At 40.5% G+C, this 22,167-nt stretch overlaps 1 protein-coding gene across 3 annotated transcripts in view; it reads left to right on the forward strand.

The window, feature by feature from the left end:
- Fbxl4 (F-box and leucine rich repeat protein 4) overlaps nucleotides 1-16,396 on the forward strand; it is a 76,543-nt gene extending 60,147 nt beyond the window's left edge. For all 3 annotated transcript variants that reach the window (XM_005361920.3, XM_026786775.1, XM_026786774.1), the window contains exons 7-9: nucleotides 2,723-2,794; nucleotides 10,273-10,585; nucleotides 15,902-16,396. In XM_005361920.3, the coding sequence (XP_005361977.1) occupies nucleotides 2,723-2,794; nucleotides 10,273-10,585; nucleotides 15,902-16,065 (549 nt within the window). In that variant the 3' untranslated portion in view covers nucleotides 16,066-16,396. The remainder of the gene's footprint in view (nucleotides 1-2,722; nucleotides 2,795-10,272; nucleotides 10,586-15,901) is intronic.
- The last annotated feature ends 5,771 nt before the right edge of the window (nucleotides 16,397-22,167 follow it).

The raw sequence follows: 22,167 nt of genomic DNA on the forward strand, positions 1-22,167 counted from the left end.
ACCTCACCAGTGTGGATAGGGAGGACTCAGTCTCACCTCACTAGTGTAGACAGGGAGGACTCAGTCTTACCTCATCAGCATGGACGGGAGGACTCAGTCTCACCACTGACTGAGGCGCTATTAGCAGTTGATAACTGCTGTGGGAGAGTCAGTTTTCTTTGAGTATTCGGCCCTGGTATGTTCCAGTGGCTGGCCCTGCACACATGCGCATCATACAGGCAGCTAATTTGATTTAGTAGATTAAAAATTAGAACTTAAAATTGGGAGTGGGGATGAAGTGGGGGAGGTCTTGAAGAAGTCAGAAAGAGGAGCAGGGGTGGGTATGATCAAGATATATCATGTACGTGTATGAAATTTTCGTAGAATAAAAACATACCTTAAAAAATTATAGTCTTTAAAGTAGATACCCAGTGATGGATATGCTTCCTCTAAGGCATAGCCTAGACAAGTTCAAATACTTTATCTCAAACTATTCCAAGAGAACATTACTGTCCCAGCCTGGGGCTGGATAGCAGGTCTGAGTGATGGTGGTTTTCCAGGCTACTCTGGGCCAGGCTATTGAATGAGAGAAAGGAAGAATCTGGCCCTATGCATGTAAACCAAAAAGGGCCTTGCATCTTGGTCATGTGTTATGGTCAGAACTGAGCTAAGTTTCTTTGTAGTTCTACAGTATCCCCATGTCTCCTGCAGAGTGGGACCTCCTTAGAAGCCCTGGTCCTGGAAGGGAGCTGTCAGGACAGCACCCTAAGAAGTAGGAAGTGGGGTTTGGGCTTGGGTGTGAGGTTCCAAGAAGTAAATAAAAAGAGCTCTTGAAAACAAGCAAAGCTGGGTGTAGTGGTGCATAGTGCTAGCACTGGGGGCGGAGGCACGCAGACCTCTCTTTGAGGCCATTCAGGATTGCATAGCAAGTTCCAGAAGAGCCAGTGCTACGAAATGAGACCCTGTTTCAGACAAAACTAGAAATGAACAGAATATATGTAGACTAAACAAAAACATGTAAGAAGGAACTGATTTGAAGTCTAGGAGATAAATGATACTTATTGGAATTTTAAAGTCAATAAAGGAGATGAATTCCAAACTGGATACAAAGAATAAATTACTGAATTAGCACAGTTTGAAGAGTCTGTTCATTTATAGACACTGAACATCAGGCACTGCTATAAATTTATATAGTTTTAATCATCAAAGGGAACCTGTTCATTCATTTCATAAATGTTCTATTCACTTTGTATCAATCACTGTATTATTAACCTCATTATATATCGGTTATACCAAAACAGCCTACATTTATCATCTCACACAGTTCTATGACTGGGGAATCTGGAGTGTTCCCGCTGGTCACTTTGACTCTAAGGACACTCAAAGAAGGGAGATTGCAGCCAGGCTATCTGCTGGGCTTCTGGGCTCCCTCCCTGGGAACTAGCAGAACTCCTCTGCAGACATTGGTGGACTCTGCACTTTTGTTCTGTTGAAGCCTTAAAAACGGAGTAGCTGATACATGAGAGAACAGTCTGCCTCACTCAGCCCGCAGGTTTAAATGTTAATCTTGTCCAGAAAGCTCCACGTAGAAACACCCAGCAGAGTGCTTGATCAAATAGCTGTGAACTCTGTGGCCTAGGCATCCAGTCACCAGTTTTAGCCACTGGACACTCTTTGTTAAAAGAGAGTCCCTCCAAAGACAGGAAGTTGGCTCTGCATCTGAAAGGTAGGAGTCTAGATATGTATTTTTAAACCACTACAAACATTTGGGAGAGTCTAGTGTTCACTGAACAGAAGTTCCAGAATAAAGGAAGTAGGAGTGTCCAAAGTATTCCTGGGAGGGAAAATTATTATAAAGCAAGTTTTTTTTTAAACGGCCCAGTACTGTGATGAAAACAAATATGATGTTATTGTTAGTTGGGTGATATGGTTCAACTCGAAGTCAACCTGTCTCATATAGCCTGTCTACACACACACACACACACACACACACACACACACACACACACACACTAAAAACTGAAAACTGTCTTTTACTTCTGACCATACAGCAGTCTAGCATGCTTGTGGATGTTTAATGGTCAGACATTTTCACAGCAGAGGATAGACGGGATTAAATGGCAGGAACATGACTAGAAAGTGCATGTTAGGTATGTTTCCGTCAGCATCTGCTACTGACAGGTGCTCAATGGTTGTTGGTATCCTTGTCAGCAGAGAGAATCCTTTGACATTAAAGTCACCAGCTCAGTCCTGATTTGGGGTGACTCTATTGGCAGTTCCATCAGACTACAGCTGATTGGTGAATGTCAGAGCTGCAGCTACTCTTCAGGAGTGTCACCAGCCCCCTGTGGGGCGCTTCCTCTCCCCCCCCTCCTCCCTCCCTCACTCTCTTGCTTTTACTCTATTGCTTTCTTGCTCTAGCTCTAGCTCTCTCTCACTCCTCAAGTGCTTACCTGAGAAATAAAGTGATAGGCCGTGGGGAACGTAGATGTCTTTAGAGTATGTAAAGCCACACTAAGTGATGACTTACACAAGGACTGCTAATGATTACCTCGAAACCCAGCCAGTCAATGGTGCGAGCACCTGGGGACTCATTAAATGGCATCTGTGGACTCTGTAACCTAGGTTTTCATCTGTATTTCAGGAAAGGCAGTGACAGCCTTTAATGTCTAATTGACCTCTTCTCTTTGTTTCACGCTCATTCACTTTCTGCCTTTGCCTCTGATGTGGTCCCTGATGGCAGCAAACAGCACTGCTGAGCATCTTGAACTTCTGTGCAGAGCTCCAGCACCTCAGCCTGGGCAGCTGTGTGATGGTAAGTGCTTGGATATTCTTCATACCTAATGCCTTCTTATCTTTTTGCTACAGGGATGAGCTTTACCTGGCCCACCCACCACATACATACCCGCATACTTTGTGTCCCACATTCAAACACTTCCCCTCCTCGCATTGGAGGCTGTGTCTTTGAATCACTCCCTTGGGTGGAGGGAGTGTTGTCTCAGGCTCATTACCTGTGTGGATCCTTTACAAAAGTGTTGGACAGGTATCACACCCAGATGTCGGTGGCTTAGTGAGATTTCACAAAACTCAATTCAAATCCTGCGATTGACTCTTAGAAGTTTGATAGACAATGGTGTGTTGTTTCTGTGAGCTTCTTTACTTCTTTATCAGGCACAATAAAAAGGCTTTGATTGTTTTTTTAAAAAATTTACTAGTCTGAAATTCAGATGCTTGATTCTTAGATTAGAAAACTTCTGAAGACCTTCTACTTATAAACTGTAGCTTTATTTGTCCTGGAAGAGGTAATGAGAAAATGTAAACTTGTTGATCTAAACTAGGTAGTTAAATGGCTTATAAATTATTCTGAGACTTAAAGGACAGTCGAACTCTTGGGATCTGCGTGTACACACCTACACAGGCAGAAGAGGAAGTGAGTCTTCCTGTGGACCAGCCCATTATGATGTCTTCTGCTGCCTATAATCAAAGCAGATGTGGATCCCAGACCTGTCCAGCACTGCATCCACTTTGTTTCCAGCCCTCAGTAAGCTGGCAGTCAGGGAAATCTGGAATCCTAGGCTTGGATACTAACTGGACTTCTTTGTCATTTAGCAATTGCTTCAAAGATGTCCAAAAATTGGACAATGGAGTCTAGACAAACCTTTTTAATGGTATATGTAAGGTGCTTTCACATCTAGACTCAGTGCTTAGGTCTTATTAAAGTGCACATATGAACCAAAACAATCCCAGTTCCCAGAGACAATCTTGGGAACCCAGTAGATTCTCGTTTTTCAAGTCAAATTCTTACTTTCATGAGTCATTTCATAGACTTCTTTGGATCTTTTCTGTTGCTAATCTAAAGGAGCCCAGTGACCCTTGATAACAGTTTCTGTGACAACAGATCAGGTGCTTTGCTCTTTACATATTGCTAGGCTGCCCCACTAAGATCATTTCATTTCACTCTGAGTATTCTATTCTGTTTGTTATTCCTACCCCTTTCTTAAATTGGAGCATTATCCTCTGGGAAAGCAGGCCTCTGGCCACAGCCTGAGTCAGAATTTTTGTGATGGAGTATGTGTATATACATACATATTTATAGTTAAAATACTGTATTTTAATTCAGTGTTTCCCAAAATTGATCTGTGGAAAATTAGCCCTGAAGAATATTCAATTATAAAAGTTTACATATGGTTAGAGCAGAGCAGGAATTCCTGATGAACATTAGGGAATGACTCTGGTGTCTCTTCCCTTTGGGGTGCTAGCGTAGCATTGTTCCCTACAAAGTTTGCCTTTGCTTAACCACTGCCTCCCAGCCTTCATCAATATGGAACTGCTTTCCCATACTACATAGATTAGAGCGTAGCACATGGTAGCAATGGAGCCTGCCAGTAAACAGGCTGTTTTCACAATGAAGTGTGTGGTTACTGTGAGATGCTGCTACACTGGCCCATCCTCCTAACAGCCTAGGCCCTCTTTTGGTTGTTAGCACTCTTTGGAAACTCTCAGTTGTCCTGCAATTTGTGAGGAGAACAAAACTATTATTTTGAGTAGATGATTAGTTCTTTAAAGTTTTGAGGGTTTGTTTTATTTATTTTACATATGTATTTCTTTTACATTAGTTTAAATCCCATGGAGCACAGTATCACATGAACTCATGTCCAGCAACTTTGTCAGGAAGGTTGTTTGCAGAATTTGACAAGAACTGTATTCCTATATCCAGATTACTATGGTTTTGCTTGGTTTGCCAACAGGTTTTCTGCTGTATCGTTCTGATGTGCGTAAGCACACCTCTTCCCAAGGAGAGCCCAGCTCTATTTCAGGATAAACAGCATCAGCTCTTGGAGTTGTTGTCTGCCCCTTTCTCTTTGGAAATGAGCTTATAGCCAGCACTACATAGAAGCCACGTTCCCAGCATACCCCCAGAGGCTCCAGGACACCATTCATATAAAACCAGCTTTACATCTTAGAATCTATTGTAATGGAAAACAATGCCATGTAGGTAATAAAGCCTCATAGCAATCTGAAGCTTGCTTTAATAGTTTATTTCAATCTTTAATCTTTAAAAATCCTTTGGCAAATTTGCAAGCATACTGATTAAAATCAGGTAAAACTTTCCAATGACTGCTTCTATAGGACTGTTTATTTCTCTTCCTTGTAAGTGGAGTGTAGGAAGTAAACAAGCTTGGCTGGTTTTCCAGCTTGACTCCTCATTCCTCGCAGATCTAGACTTCACTCTTGAAGACTGCATTGCACATTTGACCTCAGTGTTAGGAATAGGGCTCTGCCCATCCCATTCCCATGCCAAACTGTAAGGAGGGGACAAAGGCACAGTACTTTCCCTTAAGGACTTTTTGTAGAAGTATCGTACCTTTTCAGACTACTTCATACTATCCAGAATTCAATCACATGGCACACTTTGTAGCAGGGGAAGCTAAGAAATATAGTCTATGTTCTGAGTAGTCATGAGCAGGCAGAATTTAGAATAAAAGTAAAAACTTCAGTGAATGGACTTCCATCTACTTTCTACCCAGTGGGTACCAGAAGAGGAACCGTGTGTAAAAAGAGAGCATACGTAATGCCCTGAGAACACTGCATTCATCGGTAGGTTCTGCTGCTGTGCTGTCCGGTCTGTTAGCTCATAGCCGGTTGGCAATACACTAGTTTCAATTTTTGTATGATACAAGTGTAAGATACCTGCCCAATTTTGAAGTTTTAGTATCAAAAAGTGTGAACTATTGCAATATCTTCATGTTAAAGTGTTAGTATTAGTTATGGCTAAAGAAAATATATTGTTGAAATTAATTTTGTTTCTTTCTGCTATGGAAAGAATGATTAAAAATAGCCTATGTGCTCTTTGCATTATTTGGTGTTTCTTGGAGTAATTTAAAGTTGCCTGGAACCAGCTTGCATTTCCTTAGGTTCCCTGTTGTTTGCCCCTAGTCAAGTTAGCTGTCTTCTTTCTGATAGTTCCTTGGAGACATCTGTCATATCTTTTTAAAATTAGATAATGAAAGCCAGGCACAGTTATACATGCTTATAATCCCAGCGCTTGAGAGACTGAGACAGGATGATTGGGAGTTCAAGACCTGCCTAGTGTAGACAGTGAGACCCTCTGTCTCAATAAATAACTAAATAAAAAAAAAATAGATGTGCCGTATCGAATGAGGTAACCCAGACCCAGAACGACAAATATAGTAGGTACTTACTAATAGGTGGCTTCTAGACATAAGGCAAAAAAAAAAAACAAAAAAAAAAACAAAAACCAGCCTAGAGTCCACAACCCCAGAGAACCTAGACAACAAAGAGGACCCTAAGAGAGACATGCATGGATCTACATAGGAAGAAGAAAAAGACAAGATCTCCTGAGTAAATTGGGAGTGTGGGGGCCATGAGAGGGGGGGAAAGGGAGAAGGGAGGAAGGAAAGGGAGCAGAGACAAATGTATAGCTCAATAAGAACAAAAAAGAAAATAGTTGTGTCTAAACTCTTTTCAATTATTTTTATAATTTGGAAAAAGTTGTAATTATTAAGAATGGATCTTTTGCCATCTCCTTAATCAAAATCTCAGGGAGCCATATGTTTCTCACTACCCCGATGTAGCTATTTTTCAGTAAGTTCAAAATAAAAATATATTGCACACTAGTTAAAAAAAATAGGTTGCTTTCAATTTAGCAAAAATAGGCAGTTAGATTGTTATTTTTTCTGCCTTGAGTTTTGTTTTCCTTGTTTGTTTAATGATGCTGTGAAAAGTTTACACCCAGAACTGTTGTAGGATTTCCCCCTTTGTGGTCTGCTGGTAGAGACTCTGCATGTGAGTGAGTGCCCCAAGGCAGAATCAGCACCGTCATATCATGGATGTCAGAAAGGTCGATTCTTCTTTAAAGATACTAATTGGATGTCTGTTGCTGTTTTTGTTGTTTTACTCTTAGGCTCTTTTGGGGGCTTACCACCCAGCTTCCACAGAGACTTATTCCTTATGAATGCCTGGCCTTAGCTTGACTTGTTCCTAACCAGCTTTTCTTAAATTATTCCATCTACCTTTTGCCTCTGTTTTTATCTTGCTCTATTCCCTTATCTCTTTCTTTACTGCTTACTCCATGGCCTGTTGTGTAGCTGGGTCTCTGGGCCCTGGTGTCCTCTCTCCTTCTCCTTTTCATGTTCCTCGATCCTCTCTTCCCAGATGTCTCCTCCTATTTATTTTCATTGCTTGCCAACCCTATTTATCCTTTCTCCTGCCTGGCTGTTGGCCATTCAGCTCTTTATTAGACCATCAGAGGTTTTAGAAAGGCATAGTATCAAGCTTCACAGAGTTAACAAATGCAGCATAAAAGAATGCAACACATCTTTACATCACTGAAAAATGTTCAACAGCAAAAACAAAAGTAATGCACCTTCAACTAATATTCTGCAACAGATGTACTAATTATGCAGGTGAACTCACTTTTAGAGGTGGTGATGTTCCCCTGACCTGTTTGTTGTGGACTTTGAGTCCCCCAGATGCACTTGCTTAGTTAGACCAGAACCTTAGAGGACACCTGTTGTGTCAGTCTTTAGTCCCTACTCAGAAACATAGCCCCAGATCTGTTCGGTGTCCTCTTCATCAAGGACCCTGAGGTGTCACATGGAACTTTCTCAGTCCGCTCAGGTATTTTTCCTCCTCCATTCTCACCTGCCATGGGCCATCTCCATCCTTCAAACGCCAGAAAGGGATTTGCTTGAGTGTCACTCATATACCTTTCCTTAACTTGAAATACTCCTTTTCTTCTCAGTGTATAAAATAGAAATTCAGCTCCTTCATAGCTAAATCTCCAGGCCCTGCTTAACTCTGCTCTCTCCGTAGCCTTTCTCTCTCACTGTTCTCATTCAGTCCCATTGCTGTTCCTTGGATGTGCCTACTCATCCCTGGAGAACTGTTCCCACCCTCAACTGATACTCTCTGATACTCGCTCTGCTTTATTACGTCACACTCGTCATCACTGAATTGTTTCTCCTCATTTATTTGTCTCAGTCCAGTGCTCCATGTCTTTTTAAAACTGTAAGCAAGATGTTTCAGGGATGGGGGCAGTTATTCTTGTTCCTAGCATCTGGGGTGGTCTAGCATAGTGACTGTGTGTGTGTGTATATATATATATATATATATATATATATTTAAAATGAATACATAAAAGAAAAAGTCATTATAAATACTATTTTGTTTTCTTCTGACTTCTGGTGGTAACTTTGATACCTGATTATAATGAAGTCACATGACCTCCTTGAAAGAACCTCTTTAAAGAAACATTAAAGCATAGAAAGCACAAGGGTGGAAATGTTTAATCCTTGGTTACTAGATGCCTATCCTTTATCATGAGTAAGTATTAGGGACCTCTAGTGATTAGCATACTGTAGTCTAAAGCCCTTTTCTGTTGCACGTTCAGTCTATAAATCCTTACTGAGCCCCAAACTACCATCCTACTTATTACTCTCAGCATTTCCACACAGTTTAGAAACTACCAAAGTATACACGTTTGTCAGGGAGAGATGAAGTACCCATCTGCGTACACTAATCATATGTAAAGTAGAAGAAACTGGGCCCTGTCAACAGAGAGCTGTGACAGTGTTAAAATGGTAGGCAGAAAAAATATGACTTGTTCATGAGAGACTGAGGGCTGCTGTGGAATTTAATTCATTAATATTCTCTCTAGTTCTGTTAAATGGGTCTTTAGGCAATTTTTGTCTATATGCGTGTGCACATGTCTGTGAAGAAGTGTATGCATATACTTGTATCCACTGACAGTCATTGCTTTTTGATTTTTTCCATTCTTTTTTCTTTTAGATTTTATTTAAATAACATTTTTTCATTTATTTTACATACCAACCAGTTTTCCCACCCTCCTCTCCTCCTGTCCCCTTCCCTTTCCCATTGTGCCCCCCCCATCCATTCTTTCTGGGTCTCCTTCAGAAAGGGGTAGGCTCCCATAGGCTTGCACAAACAGTGGCACATCAAATTGGGGCAGAAGTGAACTCCTCCCCTTAGTCAAGGTAATTCAGCATGGGGTACACATTACCAAAAGTCAGCTAAGCTCCAGGGAGAGGTTCTGCTCTCACTCTTAGAAGCCCTACTAAGAGAACAAGCTACATGATTGTCACACACCTGTAGAAGGCCTAGGTTGGTCCCATGCAGGCTCCCCAACTATTGGTCCAGCATCCATGAGCTCCCATGAGCTCAGGTCAGCTGCCTCTGTGGGTTCCACCCCATCTTAACCCTCCTAACTCATATAGTCCCTCCTCCCTTTCTTCCATAAGACTCTTGAAGCTCAACCTAGTGCTTGTCTGTGGATCTCTGCCTCTGCTTCCATCAGTTACTGGATAGAGTATCTCTGGTGACAGTTAGGGAAGTCACCAATCTGTTCACCATAGATCCCTAATTAAGGCACTTTCTCCACTATTACTAGGAGTCTTAATTGTGGTCATCCTTGTGGGTTCTTAGAGTTTTCCCTAACCCCAAAATGCCCAACCCCAATCAGGACGTCTCTTTTATTACCAGAGGTCATTATTAACCAAAGATGAATGTGGACATCTTACTTTATTTTTGAGGCACGGTCTCTCACTAAACCTAGAGCTCACTTGTTTGGCTAAATTACCCAGCCGTCAAGCCCCAGTATCCTCCTATTTCTTCTTTCTCCAGTGTTGTGATTACAAGTGTATACTCCACACCTAGATTTTACATGGTGCTAGGGATTACACTCAGATCCTCACGATCACATGCCAGGCACGTTATCAGATGAGCCAGCTGCCCATGCTTTTTGAAGTATTGGGAGATGTAGGATGAGTAAACAAATGTGTATTAGCAAGGACATAGGTGTGTTTACTTGAAAGCAACAATAAGAGATGATTAAGAATGTCCTAAGGGGGACTGGAGAGATGGCTCAGAGGTTAAGAGCACAGGCTGCTCTTCCAGAGGTCCTGAGTTCAATCCCTAGCACCCACATGGTGGCTCACAACCATCTGTAATTTAATCTGATTTCCTCTTCTGGTATGCAGACCAAACGCTGTACAAATGATAAATAAATAATTAAAAAAAAAGAATGTCCTAAGAAGCTGGACAGTGGTGACTCATGCATTTAATCACAGCACATGGGAGGCAGAGGCAGGCAAATCTCTGAGTTCAAGGCTAGTATGGTCTACAGAATGAGTTTCTTGACAGTCAGTGCTACACAAAGAAACCCTGTCTCCAAAGGGAAAAAAAGAAGAATGTTTTAAGCTGTTTATATTTCTGCATGTGACATATAAAGAATTGGAATTGTTTGATTTCCAGATTGAAGATTATGATGTGATAGCCAGCATGATAGGAGCCAAGTGTAAAAACCTCCGGACCCTGGATCTGTGGAGATGCAAAAATTTTACAGAGAACGGGATAGCAGAGTTGGCTTCTGGGTGTGTGCTTCTTGAGGAACTGGACCTTGGCTGGTGTCCCACCCTTCAGAGCAGCACTGGGTGCTTCGCCAGACTGGCGCGTCAGCTCCCCAACTTGCAGAAACTCTTTCTCACAGCTAACAGGTCTGTGTGTGACACAGACATAGAAGAACTGGCATCCAACTGTACCAGATTACAGCAACTGGACATATTAGGTAAGGGTGCAATATTAAATATTTTTAAGTTTGTATACAAAATGATGGGTTTTGTTATGGAATTTTCGTATCCATTCACCAATTTACTTTATTCTTACTCATTCTCGTCTCCCCAAAGCCCTTCATTACACCATAGCTCCCTTCCTGGCTCTTACCTTCCCCCAGATTGTACCTGCTTTTACCTTTATGTCAAATGTGTTCCAGCACCCTTATTTTCCCTGCTCTCCTCTCTTAAACTCTCTACTACTCCTCACAGTCTCCTTTTTACTCTCCTAAGAATTTCTGATTAAACATACACAAGAATGCGTGAATGTAAATCTAATGTACACATGAGAGAGAACCTGTGGTATGTAGCTTTTATTTCATTTAACATAATTATCTTTAAAGACTTCCATTTCGTGCAAGTGTCATGATTTTATTTTTCTTCATAACTGAATAAAATTACATGTGTTTACCAGAATTTCTTCATCCCTTTGTGTATTGATGGACATCTAGGCTGGTTGCAGTCACTACTGTGAACAGTGCAGCGATAAACATAGAGATGAAAGTATCACTCTGGTGTGTTGACTTGAGTCTGTCAGATGTGTACATAGGAGTAGTGTAGTTGGGTCGTGTGTTGCTTCTGTTTTTAGCTTTTGAGGGACCTCAGCACTGACTTTCATAGTGGCTGTACCAGTTTACAGTCTCACCCACAGACTTTCTTTCCCCACATCCTCATCAACATTTACTGTCATGTGTTGACATGTTTGCTTGATGGTAACCATTCTTCAGGAGCTGGGGATGGGGTGGACACACTCTCAAAGAAGTTCCCATTTGCGTTTTCTTGATGGTTAAAGATGTTTAACACTTTTTCAGGAATGTAGTTGAGGCTGTCTGCAGTTCATTAGTACACTGACTGGTTATTAGATGGCTTCCTCTTTTGGTGTTCCTTGCGGATTTCTTCATATAGGTTCCAATCTCGTTTCCAGCATGTAGTTGGCAAGGGTTTTTTTTTCACCATTCTGTAAGTTGTCTCTTTAGTGATTATTTCATCTGTTGTGCTGAAGTTTTTTAATTTCATGTAATCCTGTCTGTCAGTCTTGGGATAATTTTCTGTGATTGGAGTTTTTTTCAGAAAGTCCTTGTTTATTGGAGTGTTTTCCCCTAGCCCTTCCAGAGGCCTTTCATTTAAGGTTTTGATCCAGTCTGAATTGATATTTTTGTAGAGAATAAGAGATAGGGATCTAGTTTCATTCTTCTACAGGTGAGTAGCTAGATTTCCTCAATGAAGAGTGTTCTTTCTCACGTATGTTTTTGACATCTGTGACAAAAATAATGTGGATTTATTTAATAAGTATTCTGCCACATTGGTCATTGTCCTGTTTGCTTTCTATTACTATGATAAACACTACAACAGAAACAACTTGGAAGGAAAGGGTATTTAATCTTGTAACTTGCAGATCACAGTCTGCTGCTGAGGGATGTCAGGACAGGAGTTCATGCAGGTGCGTGAAGGCCTGAACTGGAGCAGAGACTATTGACGCATGCTGCTTACTTGCTCTTTCCTTGTGGCTTTCTTATAAAACCCAAGACCACCTGCCCAGAAGTGGCACTGCCCACAGGGAGCTTGGGCCCTTCTCCCAAAGACTTTCTTACAAGTCAGTCAGAAGGAGGCAATCCTCAGTTGACATTTCTGCCATCCAGATATGTCTAGGTTTGTGTCAAGTTGACAAAAACCAACACAGTCTGTATATCTGTTTTTGTACTAGTACCATGCCAGCTTGTTACTGTCACTCTATAGTAAACAGTTTGAGGTTACCAAACATTGCTCTTTTCCTTACTTAGGATTGCCTGAGCTGTTTTTCAAGGTTCTGGTATGTTGTGCTATAAGTTCTGTTTGGTTATAGGAATTTGAGAAAAAAATTCTGGAGTTCTTCAGTTACTCTACTCATCACTCAAAAGTATATTTTTCAGCCACCAAGAATTTTTATAGATTCTCTTGCTGTTGATGAGGTGGGAAGTTATTTCAAGCCATGGGTATTTGTTAACATTTGCTCTGCGAGCTAGAATGTGGCTACCTCTACATGATTCCATGGACTGATGAGAAGACTATTTCATTGCTTCTGGTTGGAAGGGTCAGAAGACATTTGCTAAATCTAATTGATCTGCCAGATAGTTTAACTTTGAAATTTCTTTCTTGATTTTTAATTTGGCCTAACTAAAGATAAGAGGGGGATATTGAAGTCACCTAGTGTTACTATAATGGGTACCTGCCATATTTTCTTATGCCCATTAGTGCTTATTTTATGAAATCATAAGTTCTAACATTTGGTACAACTATTTTTGTATATATATTGTTATTGATGTATGTTCAAAGTTATTAATATGCAGTGGGCTATATCTATTCTGGCTAGTTTTCATTTGAAGTCTACTTTGTTAGATATCAGAATGGTTATACCAGCTTGATTTTGGCTTTTGTTTGTTTGATTGACTGACTTTTTCCTTTGACTCTCAGTCTCTGGATGTCTTTCCCAGTGAGGGTGTTTCTTGAGCACAGCAGACAGTTGGAGCTAGTGTTTTAGTTTAGTCAGCCAGCCAGTCTATGTCTCTTCATTGGTGAGGTGAGACTAGTTACCTTTAAGTAACTTTATTAGTGAGAGGTGCTTACTAAGTCCTGTCATTTGATTGGTTGTCTCCTGGTTGATTGGGTAATTATCTGTTCTTTTTTTCTTCTCTATTAGTATTGGCGGATTTTTATTGTTGTTGGACATGATGAATTTCTTCCATAAAATTGTTATAAAGTCTGCGTCTTTGACATAATACCTAATTGTTGACTTTTTGCAAGAAAGTCAAATCAACTTGTAATAAACAGTTGTCCTGATAAGACCACTTGGTAGAAAGTGTAAGATGGATGGATATATTGGCCTAGGGAGAGAGAGACAGACAGAGGGAGAATATAATGGTGAGTCGAGCAACATAACCAAAAGCTTTACATGCTCTAAATAGCAAGTTTGGGTCCAGTCAGAGCATAAGATTTACATGAGTCGTATTCTCCAATTTTATTAAGGACAGAAGATGAATCAGTTTGTAAAATGAATTCAAGTTAGAGTTGAAAAGGTTATAATGTTAAACTCTTGTTTTAAAAAAAAGTTTGCAATCTCTGCCTGTGGCAATTCTAGTTTTTAGGAATTGTTCTACCACAAGATAGATCTGTTGATAATTCTTCAGAATCCTGGAATTCTATGTGTCTTCACTGAATTCATCGGCAAGCAACCCATGCCAGAGGTGCCAGTGGTGCTACCATTATTGCCCACACATCATCACAGAATACATGAACTGTCTTTGGCAATATGTCAGTACTCATAATAATGGGTCTTAATTTTTATAGAGTACTTGCATATCCTTTCCTCTTTATCTAATATTCATCAAAGGAAAAACCTGAAGATTTTCAGCATCTGGGTTTGGTTTGGGCTAAACTTTCTCCATGTCCACGGTTATGATACATTAGTAGATGATGCTTATATTGTTGCATATAATTGATTCTAAGTAATATTAAGCAGGGAGTCATACATAATTAACACACTTTGATCAAAATGCTTCATTTGTGTTATATTTTACCTCATCTAAGGGAGTTGGATTGTTGTCTTCTATAGCTGAAGCCCAGCTTTTACTATGAGACAGGACAAAGCCTCAGGCTGGGATGTTGATTCTGTCATCAGGACTCTGCTTCAGTTCAGGAGTCTCATGCCCACTAACCTTCCTGGCTCTGTCTCTGTCTGTCTCTCTCTCTCTCTCAAAAGCCAAAGAACAAAACAAAAACAAAATTTAAAACAAATAACCAAACCACTAATAAGATTAAAAAACAAACAAGCAAACAAAAAAATGAAACCAAACATCCATGGAGTCTGTTTTGTGTTGGCCATCTGCTCCTTGGCTTGGTGCCTGCTCTGGACTGTGGTTGATATACCCAGTGGATGCTGCGTTAGAGAAAACTGCTTTCCTTTGGCAGTAGTTATCAGTTGTACTTCTTGGTTAAAGTGGAGCCTGTGTCCTCTTCTCGTTCTTGGTGCTGGACCCCATCTGGCTTGGACCTGTGAAGGTATTATGTGTCCTGCCAGACTTTGCCTGGCCTACATGCTCCTCCTACCCCTGTCCCCTGCACTGCCCTCGACCAGTGTTTATTCACAGTGACTTCTGTATATGCTTCCCTCCTGGCGAAGCTTGTTCTCCTCTCATAAAAGCTATTCCTGCTTTTCTGTGTACACAGCCAAGCATCGCAGTGCCAGTCCAGCTCTCTGTGTCTTAGGGAACTTGTACTTACGGAAAATAGAGACCGTTCTGAATCCCAGGGGTAATCTGGGCAGGTTTAACTTGGGACCAGGTACGAATAGGTGGCAGGAAGTGCCTTATAATTACAGCATGGGAATCCATGAGAGTAAGGTGTGTAGAAAGGAGTTACATGAAATGAGGTTCGTGTTTTCCTGGTCTGGGTTTGTAGATTAGTATAGAGCCCTTGTTCAGTGTACACAAGGCTCTGGATTTGATCCCCAACACTACAGAAAACAAACAAGCAGACAAAAAGACAAACCCAGATCCTAATGCCTTTGTCAGTAAACGTCCTTATGTATTATGACAGTGGTTGTTTCTCCCAGAAAGCTATAATTAAAACAGGATGTGTTTTATAAAGAGCATTTCATAGACTCTTGTAATATTTGGTATCTATTAAGTGCCTATTGTGTACTAGATGTTTTTCATAATTTATTAAATTTAGCTTCCAATTGAATATACTATAATCACTGCAAATTTAACACAGGCAGAAGTCAATTGTCGTTCTTCATCTGTCTTCCAGCTGCCCACTAAAGGACAGCGAGTTGTGCTGTGTTTGTTTTATGCCCTGGTCAGTAGCTCCCTAAGGCAGATGCATCACTTTCCCTTCCCAAACCTAAATTAGATGCTCAAGTCTGCTATGGTAGCTGCTGCTAAGCTGTAATTGAAGGGGAATCATCAGCTTTGCTACATAACGGGCGGCATGAGTTAAGTTAGGTGAGATGTGGGTAGCCTTTCTGCACTGGGGCAGTGATGCAGGGAAGTGAGGGGAGAGTGGGGCAGTGTTGACATAGGAATGGTAGAGAGTTGACAAGGTTGAGGTTTTCATTGCCAAATTTTCTGAGAATAGTCAGGTTTTCTTTTGTGAAGCAAAATTGTTGAATATAAAGTATTTTGTTTTTAAAATGCTTTAAAAGTTTGCTTATTTTATGTAAGCTTACATTTTGTATAAGCTTAAAAGCAGAGGAACTCATTATTAGCACTTTTTTGATGCTTTGTTTTCTTAAACAGGAACAAGAATGGTGAGTCCAGCATCGCTGAGAAAGCTCCTGGAGTCCTGCAAAGATCTTTCCCTCCTTGACGTGTCCTTCTGTTCTCAGATTGACAACAGGGCGGTGTTGGAACTCAATGCCAGCTTTCCAAAAGTATTCATAAAAAAGAGCTTTACCCAGTGACTTCATACCTGTTCTGTCATTAAATCAACATGCTTCGGGGAGGTTTTCTTTGAGAGATGACTTTGGTATTTTATATAATATTGAGAATGAAGACATTTGTAAAATTTAAAGGAAAATGTAAAATTAACCATTAAATCAAGTTAAAATATAAAGAATGTCCTTTAGAATATCGCAGGCACTTTTCTTTAGAAATATGTGACTTGCTGATGTTCTTTCCCATTACGTTGGTCAATGCTATGCTTTAATCAATAATTGTATGTAAAAGGAATTATATGGAAATACTTTAATTTATTTTAAAGGAGTACATTGAACAATAAAATAATCAAAATATTTATGAAAATAAAGTGATTTTACACATCTCCTCTTTGTAAAGAGTCTTTATTAGACCTTCTGACCTGGCAAGTGTTTTGTTTGCCGGATACAAAATTGGGAGAGCCAGTTATGTAAGCGGAGACTGCTCATTCATTTCCCACTCACCCAGACCCGAAATAATCACACAGAAACTGTATTAATTAAAACACTGCCTGGCCTATTAACTTATGCATATTCGTAGCTAGCTCTTATATTTTAAATTAACCCATTTTTATTGTCCTTTGTATTGCCGTGTGGTTGTGGCATACACAGGGTTCTGTCCAGTATCCAGCGTCTGTCTCCTGCAGAGGCTACATGGTGTCTCTCTGACTCTGCCTACTCTCTCTCTATATATATATATATCTTCCAGCCTGGCTATATTCTGTTAAGTCATTGGCTAAAAGCAGCTTCTTTATTAACCAATGGCATTCACAGCATACAGAGGGGAATCCCATATCACAGTTAAAAGTATAGGCACTGAGGATATAGCTCAGAGTCACAGTGCTCAGCTAGCGCCGAAGCACCAAAAAATTAAGTGAAAAAATTCAATTGGGAAGAGTTGCTTTTGTCCAGACTATTGTTTGTAAATATAACTGGGTGTTTGTTGTTGTTTGGTTGTTTATTTTGAGACCTGTGTAACCTAGGCTAGCCTCAAATCCAACATCATAAGCTTCTTATGAGACTGTTTAAAGCTGATATATTGTTCGGCTGGAAAATCAGGGCTTTTCCCATTTCTGTCTTTATCTTTCTTTGACTGCTGGCTGTATGAAAATAGAGGCATATCCTAATACAAGGGGTTAACCGCTAACTGAAGTCATTCTCCAGCTGCTGAGCAGATGCCCTAAGGATCTTCCTTCGAGGCTTAAGGCTGCTCAGTTACATGCATGACAGCATATGTGGACTTCACTTTAGGCTGCTCAGTTGCATATATGTGAACTTCACGTGAAGCTGCTCAGTTATATGTATGACTACATATATGTGAACTTCACTTAAGACTGCTTCAATTACATGTATAACAACAAATATGTGGACTTCGGTTAAGGCTACTCGATTACATGTATAACAGCATATATGTGGACTTCATTTAAGACTGTTCGGATACATGTATGGTACCATATATGTGGGTTTCACCTAAGACTGCTCAGTTACCTGTATGGCAGTATATAAGTGGATTGCATCTATACGTTTTCTATGATTCAAAACTTAAATAAATTCAGCTGCAGTTCAGGGTCAGAAGGAGAGGGAAAATTTGTTACCTAATGAATTGATGGAACTTTCCTCCTTTGGTAGACAAAAAGGCTTCGTGGCAGTCAAGTGTCGGGCCCTATTAACCCTGTAGTGTAGCCGAGTTTTCTACTCAATGCAGAAATGTGATATTCCAACGCCCATGTGTCCTCCTGCGGTAATCCTGTAGATCTGTACTGTCTGATTACCTGTTTAATTGTATTTTAATTTAAACTGCTGCTTCTCAGTTTGCACGGTCTATACCTCAGTTACTCGTTAGGTGAATGTGGCCAGTTAGTAGCTACCATGTTGGACATGGGGTGTAGAACATTCTTATCATTGCAGAAAGCTTTTGGGTAGCAATAACTGAAAAATTTTTTCATAGTATAATTCATTTACAACTTTCACTAGTACATATATAAGGGCACTTTTCTCTCAAAGGTGTTAAACTAGGAAATTTATACATAAGCAAATGGAAGGCTTTCAGCATATATTTATTTAACAAGTAATGTATGTACTTTGAGTTGTCACATTTTAAAAGTGTGAACATCATACATTACTATTACTGTGTTTATTCTTATTTAGGCTATAAAGAATGTAATATGAAATTTAAAGTAGTAAAAGATTAGCACAGTCTGTCCACTGAAAAGAGGGCTGTGAGAATTACCATTCTGATAAGACTGCAGTATGCTCTGCCCGCTCTTCCTATTCGATGGAAACAGCATGGTGGGAACAGGCTGGGTTCGCTCCCATCTTCATACCCTGGGACTTTATTTTTGTCTCTGAATGGATATAAAGATTTCTGATGTTTTATCCGATGAGTAGGAAATGTATAATTGGTTACAAGCTTTGATCTTGATCTAGCAGTTTACCTTCTCTGAACACTGACTTTGTGCCAAGCACTGTTAGGAGGTTTGCATTTCCTAACTCGCTTCATTCTTACACAAACATTGTAAACTTGATGCCATCACTTACCCTCATCTACAAATGAGGAAACTGTAGAAGAAGCTTGAGGAGTGACGATGATCAGCTTGTGACAAAGCCAGCATGAAAGTCAGGGCATTTAACTTGTGGTTTGTAAGTGTTCAGTGTGGCTTCTGTTCAGGTAAACAATTTAACTAGATCTATAACCCCTAAGGACATAGAAGCACCAGATAAAAGTTTCCCAACAACAGTGGGCCCTGCACCTGCCAGAGCAACACCTTAGAGCTGACCCTGTTGATTGGTGTGTGCTTAGGGGAAAGTTATTCGGCCTTGAACCTGGGTGGGACATCTAGCCCCACCCCCCACCTACCAAATGGGAGCGCGAGTGAGGAAGAGGAGACCTCCCCCTCCCTCTCCATGAGTTGGAGAGCCGACACTGTCCCTCACCAGCTGCAGCACCTGGGAGAGCAGCTCTGCACCTTTCCTGATCAACACAATAGAGAGGACCTTGTTGGCAGGAGTGTGGGTGAGCCAGCGCTGATGCCATGAGAATAGGAGAGCTGACCCTCCTCCTCCTCTTTAATTCCCCCTGCACAGCAGTTCCGAGAGTGGGCCTTGTACCTCGCCTGGGAAAAATGGTGCAGCTGGCTCTGGTGGGGTGAATGTGGGTGAGCCAGACCCAAGGGCGTGAGAGCAGGAAAACTGGCCCACTCCTTGCTGCCTGCTGCATTGTGTGAGCTAGCTGGGGCAGTACTGGGGAGGTCACCTGAGTGGTGACTGTGAAGGAAAGCTGACCGACCCAGCTATCATTCAGGCCCAGAACCAGGGCTATGAGTTGGCCCACCCATCATCTACCTCATCTATGAACTGATGAACCATGCAAAGAGGCCGGATCTGCAGATCCAAAGCTGCAGAATCTCCATGACATAGGATAACAACAGGATATCCAAAGGTTGTCACAGTAAGGGCTCATTGTCAATAGTGCAGCAGAAGCCAGAGGCCTCAAACCAGGACAATGACTCATAGCAATCAATGAGCACTTGCAAGTAAAGCTGTATGGACTAGAGGGTACACTGTGACTCACTGGGCCACACTACAGCTTCCACATCAAGAAATTTGTATATATGTGGTTGGGTTTTGCTGTTCCTTTAAAATTTTGTTTTGTTTTGTGGGGGAGGTTGTAAGGGTAGAGGGAGGATGTGAGGAGACAGAGATGGGAGGGATCAGGATGCATAATGTGAAATCCACAAATAATAAGTTTTTTAATGTTTATAGCAAAATGTAAACATAATTCTTTCAGAATACTACTTCAAAATGTTTGCATGGTATGAAAAATAAACATCACACAGACATCTACTTTGTAGCATCATAGCTTACCTTTATTAGTATAAAATGCATACTTACAAAGATAAATAAATAAATAAATAAATATCCTAAACAAAAATAGAGCTCAGGGCCAGAGAGTTTTAGTGCACAATTCTACCAGACTTTCAAAGAACTAACTCTAACACTTCTCAAGTTATTTCACACAATAGAAACAGAAAGAACATTGCCAAATTCATTTTATGAGGCCACAATCATCCTGATACTCAAACCATAAAAAGAATCAGCAAAGAAAGAGAAGTACAAACCTATTTTCCTTATGAACATAGATGCGAAAATCCTCAATACGATACTTGCAAACTGAGTCCAAGCATCAAAAAAAAAAAAAAATATTCACCATGACCAAGTAGGCTTTACTCCAGAGATGCAGGGATGTTTCAACATATGAAAATCAATCAAGGTAACCCACCATATAAACAAGTTGAAAAAAAAACCACACACATGATCATCTCATTAGATGCTGAAAAAGCCTTTGAAGCCTTGAACATATGGGCACAGTAGACAACTTCCTGAACAGAACATCAATAGTACAGGGATTAATATCAACGATTAATAAATGGGACCTTATGAAAATGAAAAGCTTGTATAAAACAAAGAACACTATCAACAGGACAAAAGGACAGCCTACAGAATGGGAAAATATTTTCACCAACTCCACATTAGATAAAGGGCTAATATCCAAAACATATAAAGGGTACAAGAAACTAGATACAGATCAACAAAATAATTCTCAATATAGAAAAACAAAATGGTTGAGAAACACTTAAATGTTCAACATTCTTAACCATCAGGGAAATGCAAATCAAAACTTTCTGAGATTCCATCTTACACTTGACAGAATGGTTAAGATCAATAACAAAAGTGGCAATTCCTGTTTGCAAGGATGTAGAGCAAGGGGAATACTCCTCCATTGTTAATAGGAGTGCAAACTAATGCAACCACTATGGAAATCAATATCGTGGTTCTTCAGATAACTAGGAACTCAAAGCATACTTCATCTTACCACAATGATACTTGACCAAGCATGTTCATAGCAACTTTATTCATATTTATATTCTAGAAGCTGGAAACAACTTAGATGTCCCTCAACCAAAGAATGTATGAAGACGATGTGGTATATTTACACAATGGCATATTACTGAGTTGTTTTTAAAAAATGACTTCATGAATTTTGCAGACAAATGGAAGGAACTAAAAAAAAATCATCTAAGTGAGGTAATCCAGACCCAGAAAGACAAACATCATATGTACTCACTCATAAAGGGACATTAGTTATTAAGTAGATAATCATGCTATAATCCACAGACACAGGAAGGCTAAATAACTAGGAGGGCTCTAAGAAGGACATAAGTCTCTGGGAAGTAGAAATAGAATAGATTTTGCAGGTGAACATGGAATGGGTGGGGATGGGAGCAGATGGGATCAGGTGGGCAGGAAGGGATAGAAGAAGAGAGCACTAGGAGAGACAACTGGAATTGGAGGATATTTGGGTGGGGTGGGGTGGTGTAGAAACCTGGTTCAGTGGAAATTCTCAGGATTCTATGAAGATGACTCCAGCAAGGACTCCTAGAAATGAAGAACAGGCCAACCTCTATAACCAAGCAAGATTTCCAGAAGTGGGACTGGAACACAAACCCACTCACATAACCTTCAATATATAATCTATCCTATCTGCAAGATGTACTGGGAAAATAGAGAAGTAGAATTTAAGGGAGTGGTCAACCAATGACCAGTACAATCTGAGGTGAAGCACATGCCCTCCACTGACTAGATGACCAAGAATTGGAAGCTGGATAGGTTAGAGATCTATGACAGAAAACAAAAATCAATAAAATGATTTTTAACCATATCCTTGTATACTCATAGATCAGTGCCTACCCAGTTGTCATCAAAGAGGCTACCACTGGCAGTTGCTGGGAGCAGATGCAGAAATCCACAGTCAAACATCAGGAAAAAGAGAGCCCAAATGGGAACTCTCCATTAGGACCCTCCTTTGAAGCTCAGGGAACCCCATGGAAAAGAGGAAGAAGAAATGTAGGAGACAGAGAGATAGAGGACATCAGGGAAACACAAGCCACAGACTTCAACTAAGCAGGACTCACAGGGGCTCACAGAGACTGGCTGAAATATCAATCACAGAGCCTGAATGGATCTGTACTAGATCCTGTGAATTTGTTATGGTTGCTGGCTTGGTGATTTGGGGGGAACCCTAACAGTGGG

This window comes from Microtus ochrogaster, linkage group LG5 (assembly GCF_000317375.1).
Source record: "Microtus ochrogaster isolate Prairie Vole_2 linkage group LG5, MicOch1.0, whole genome shotgun sequence".
Lineage (NCBI taxonomy): Eukaryota > Metazoa > Chordata > Mammalia > Rodentia > Cricetidae > Microtus > Microtus ochrogaster.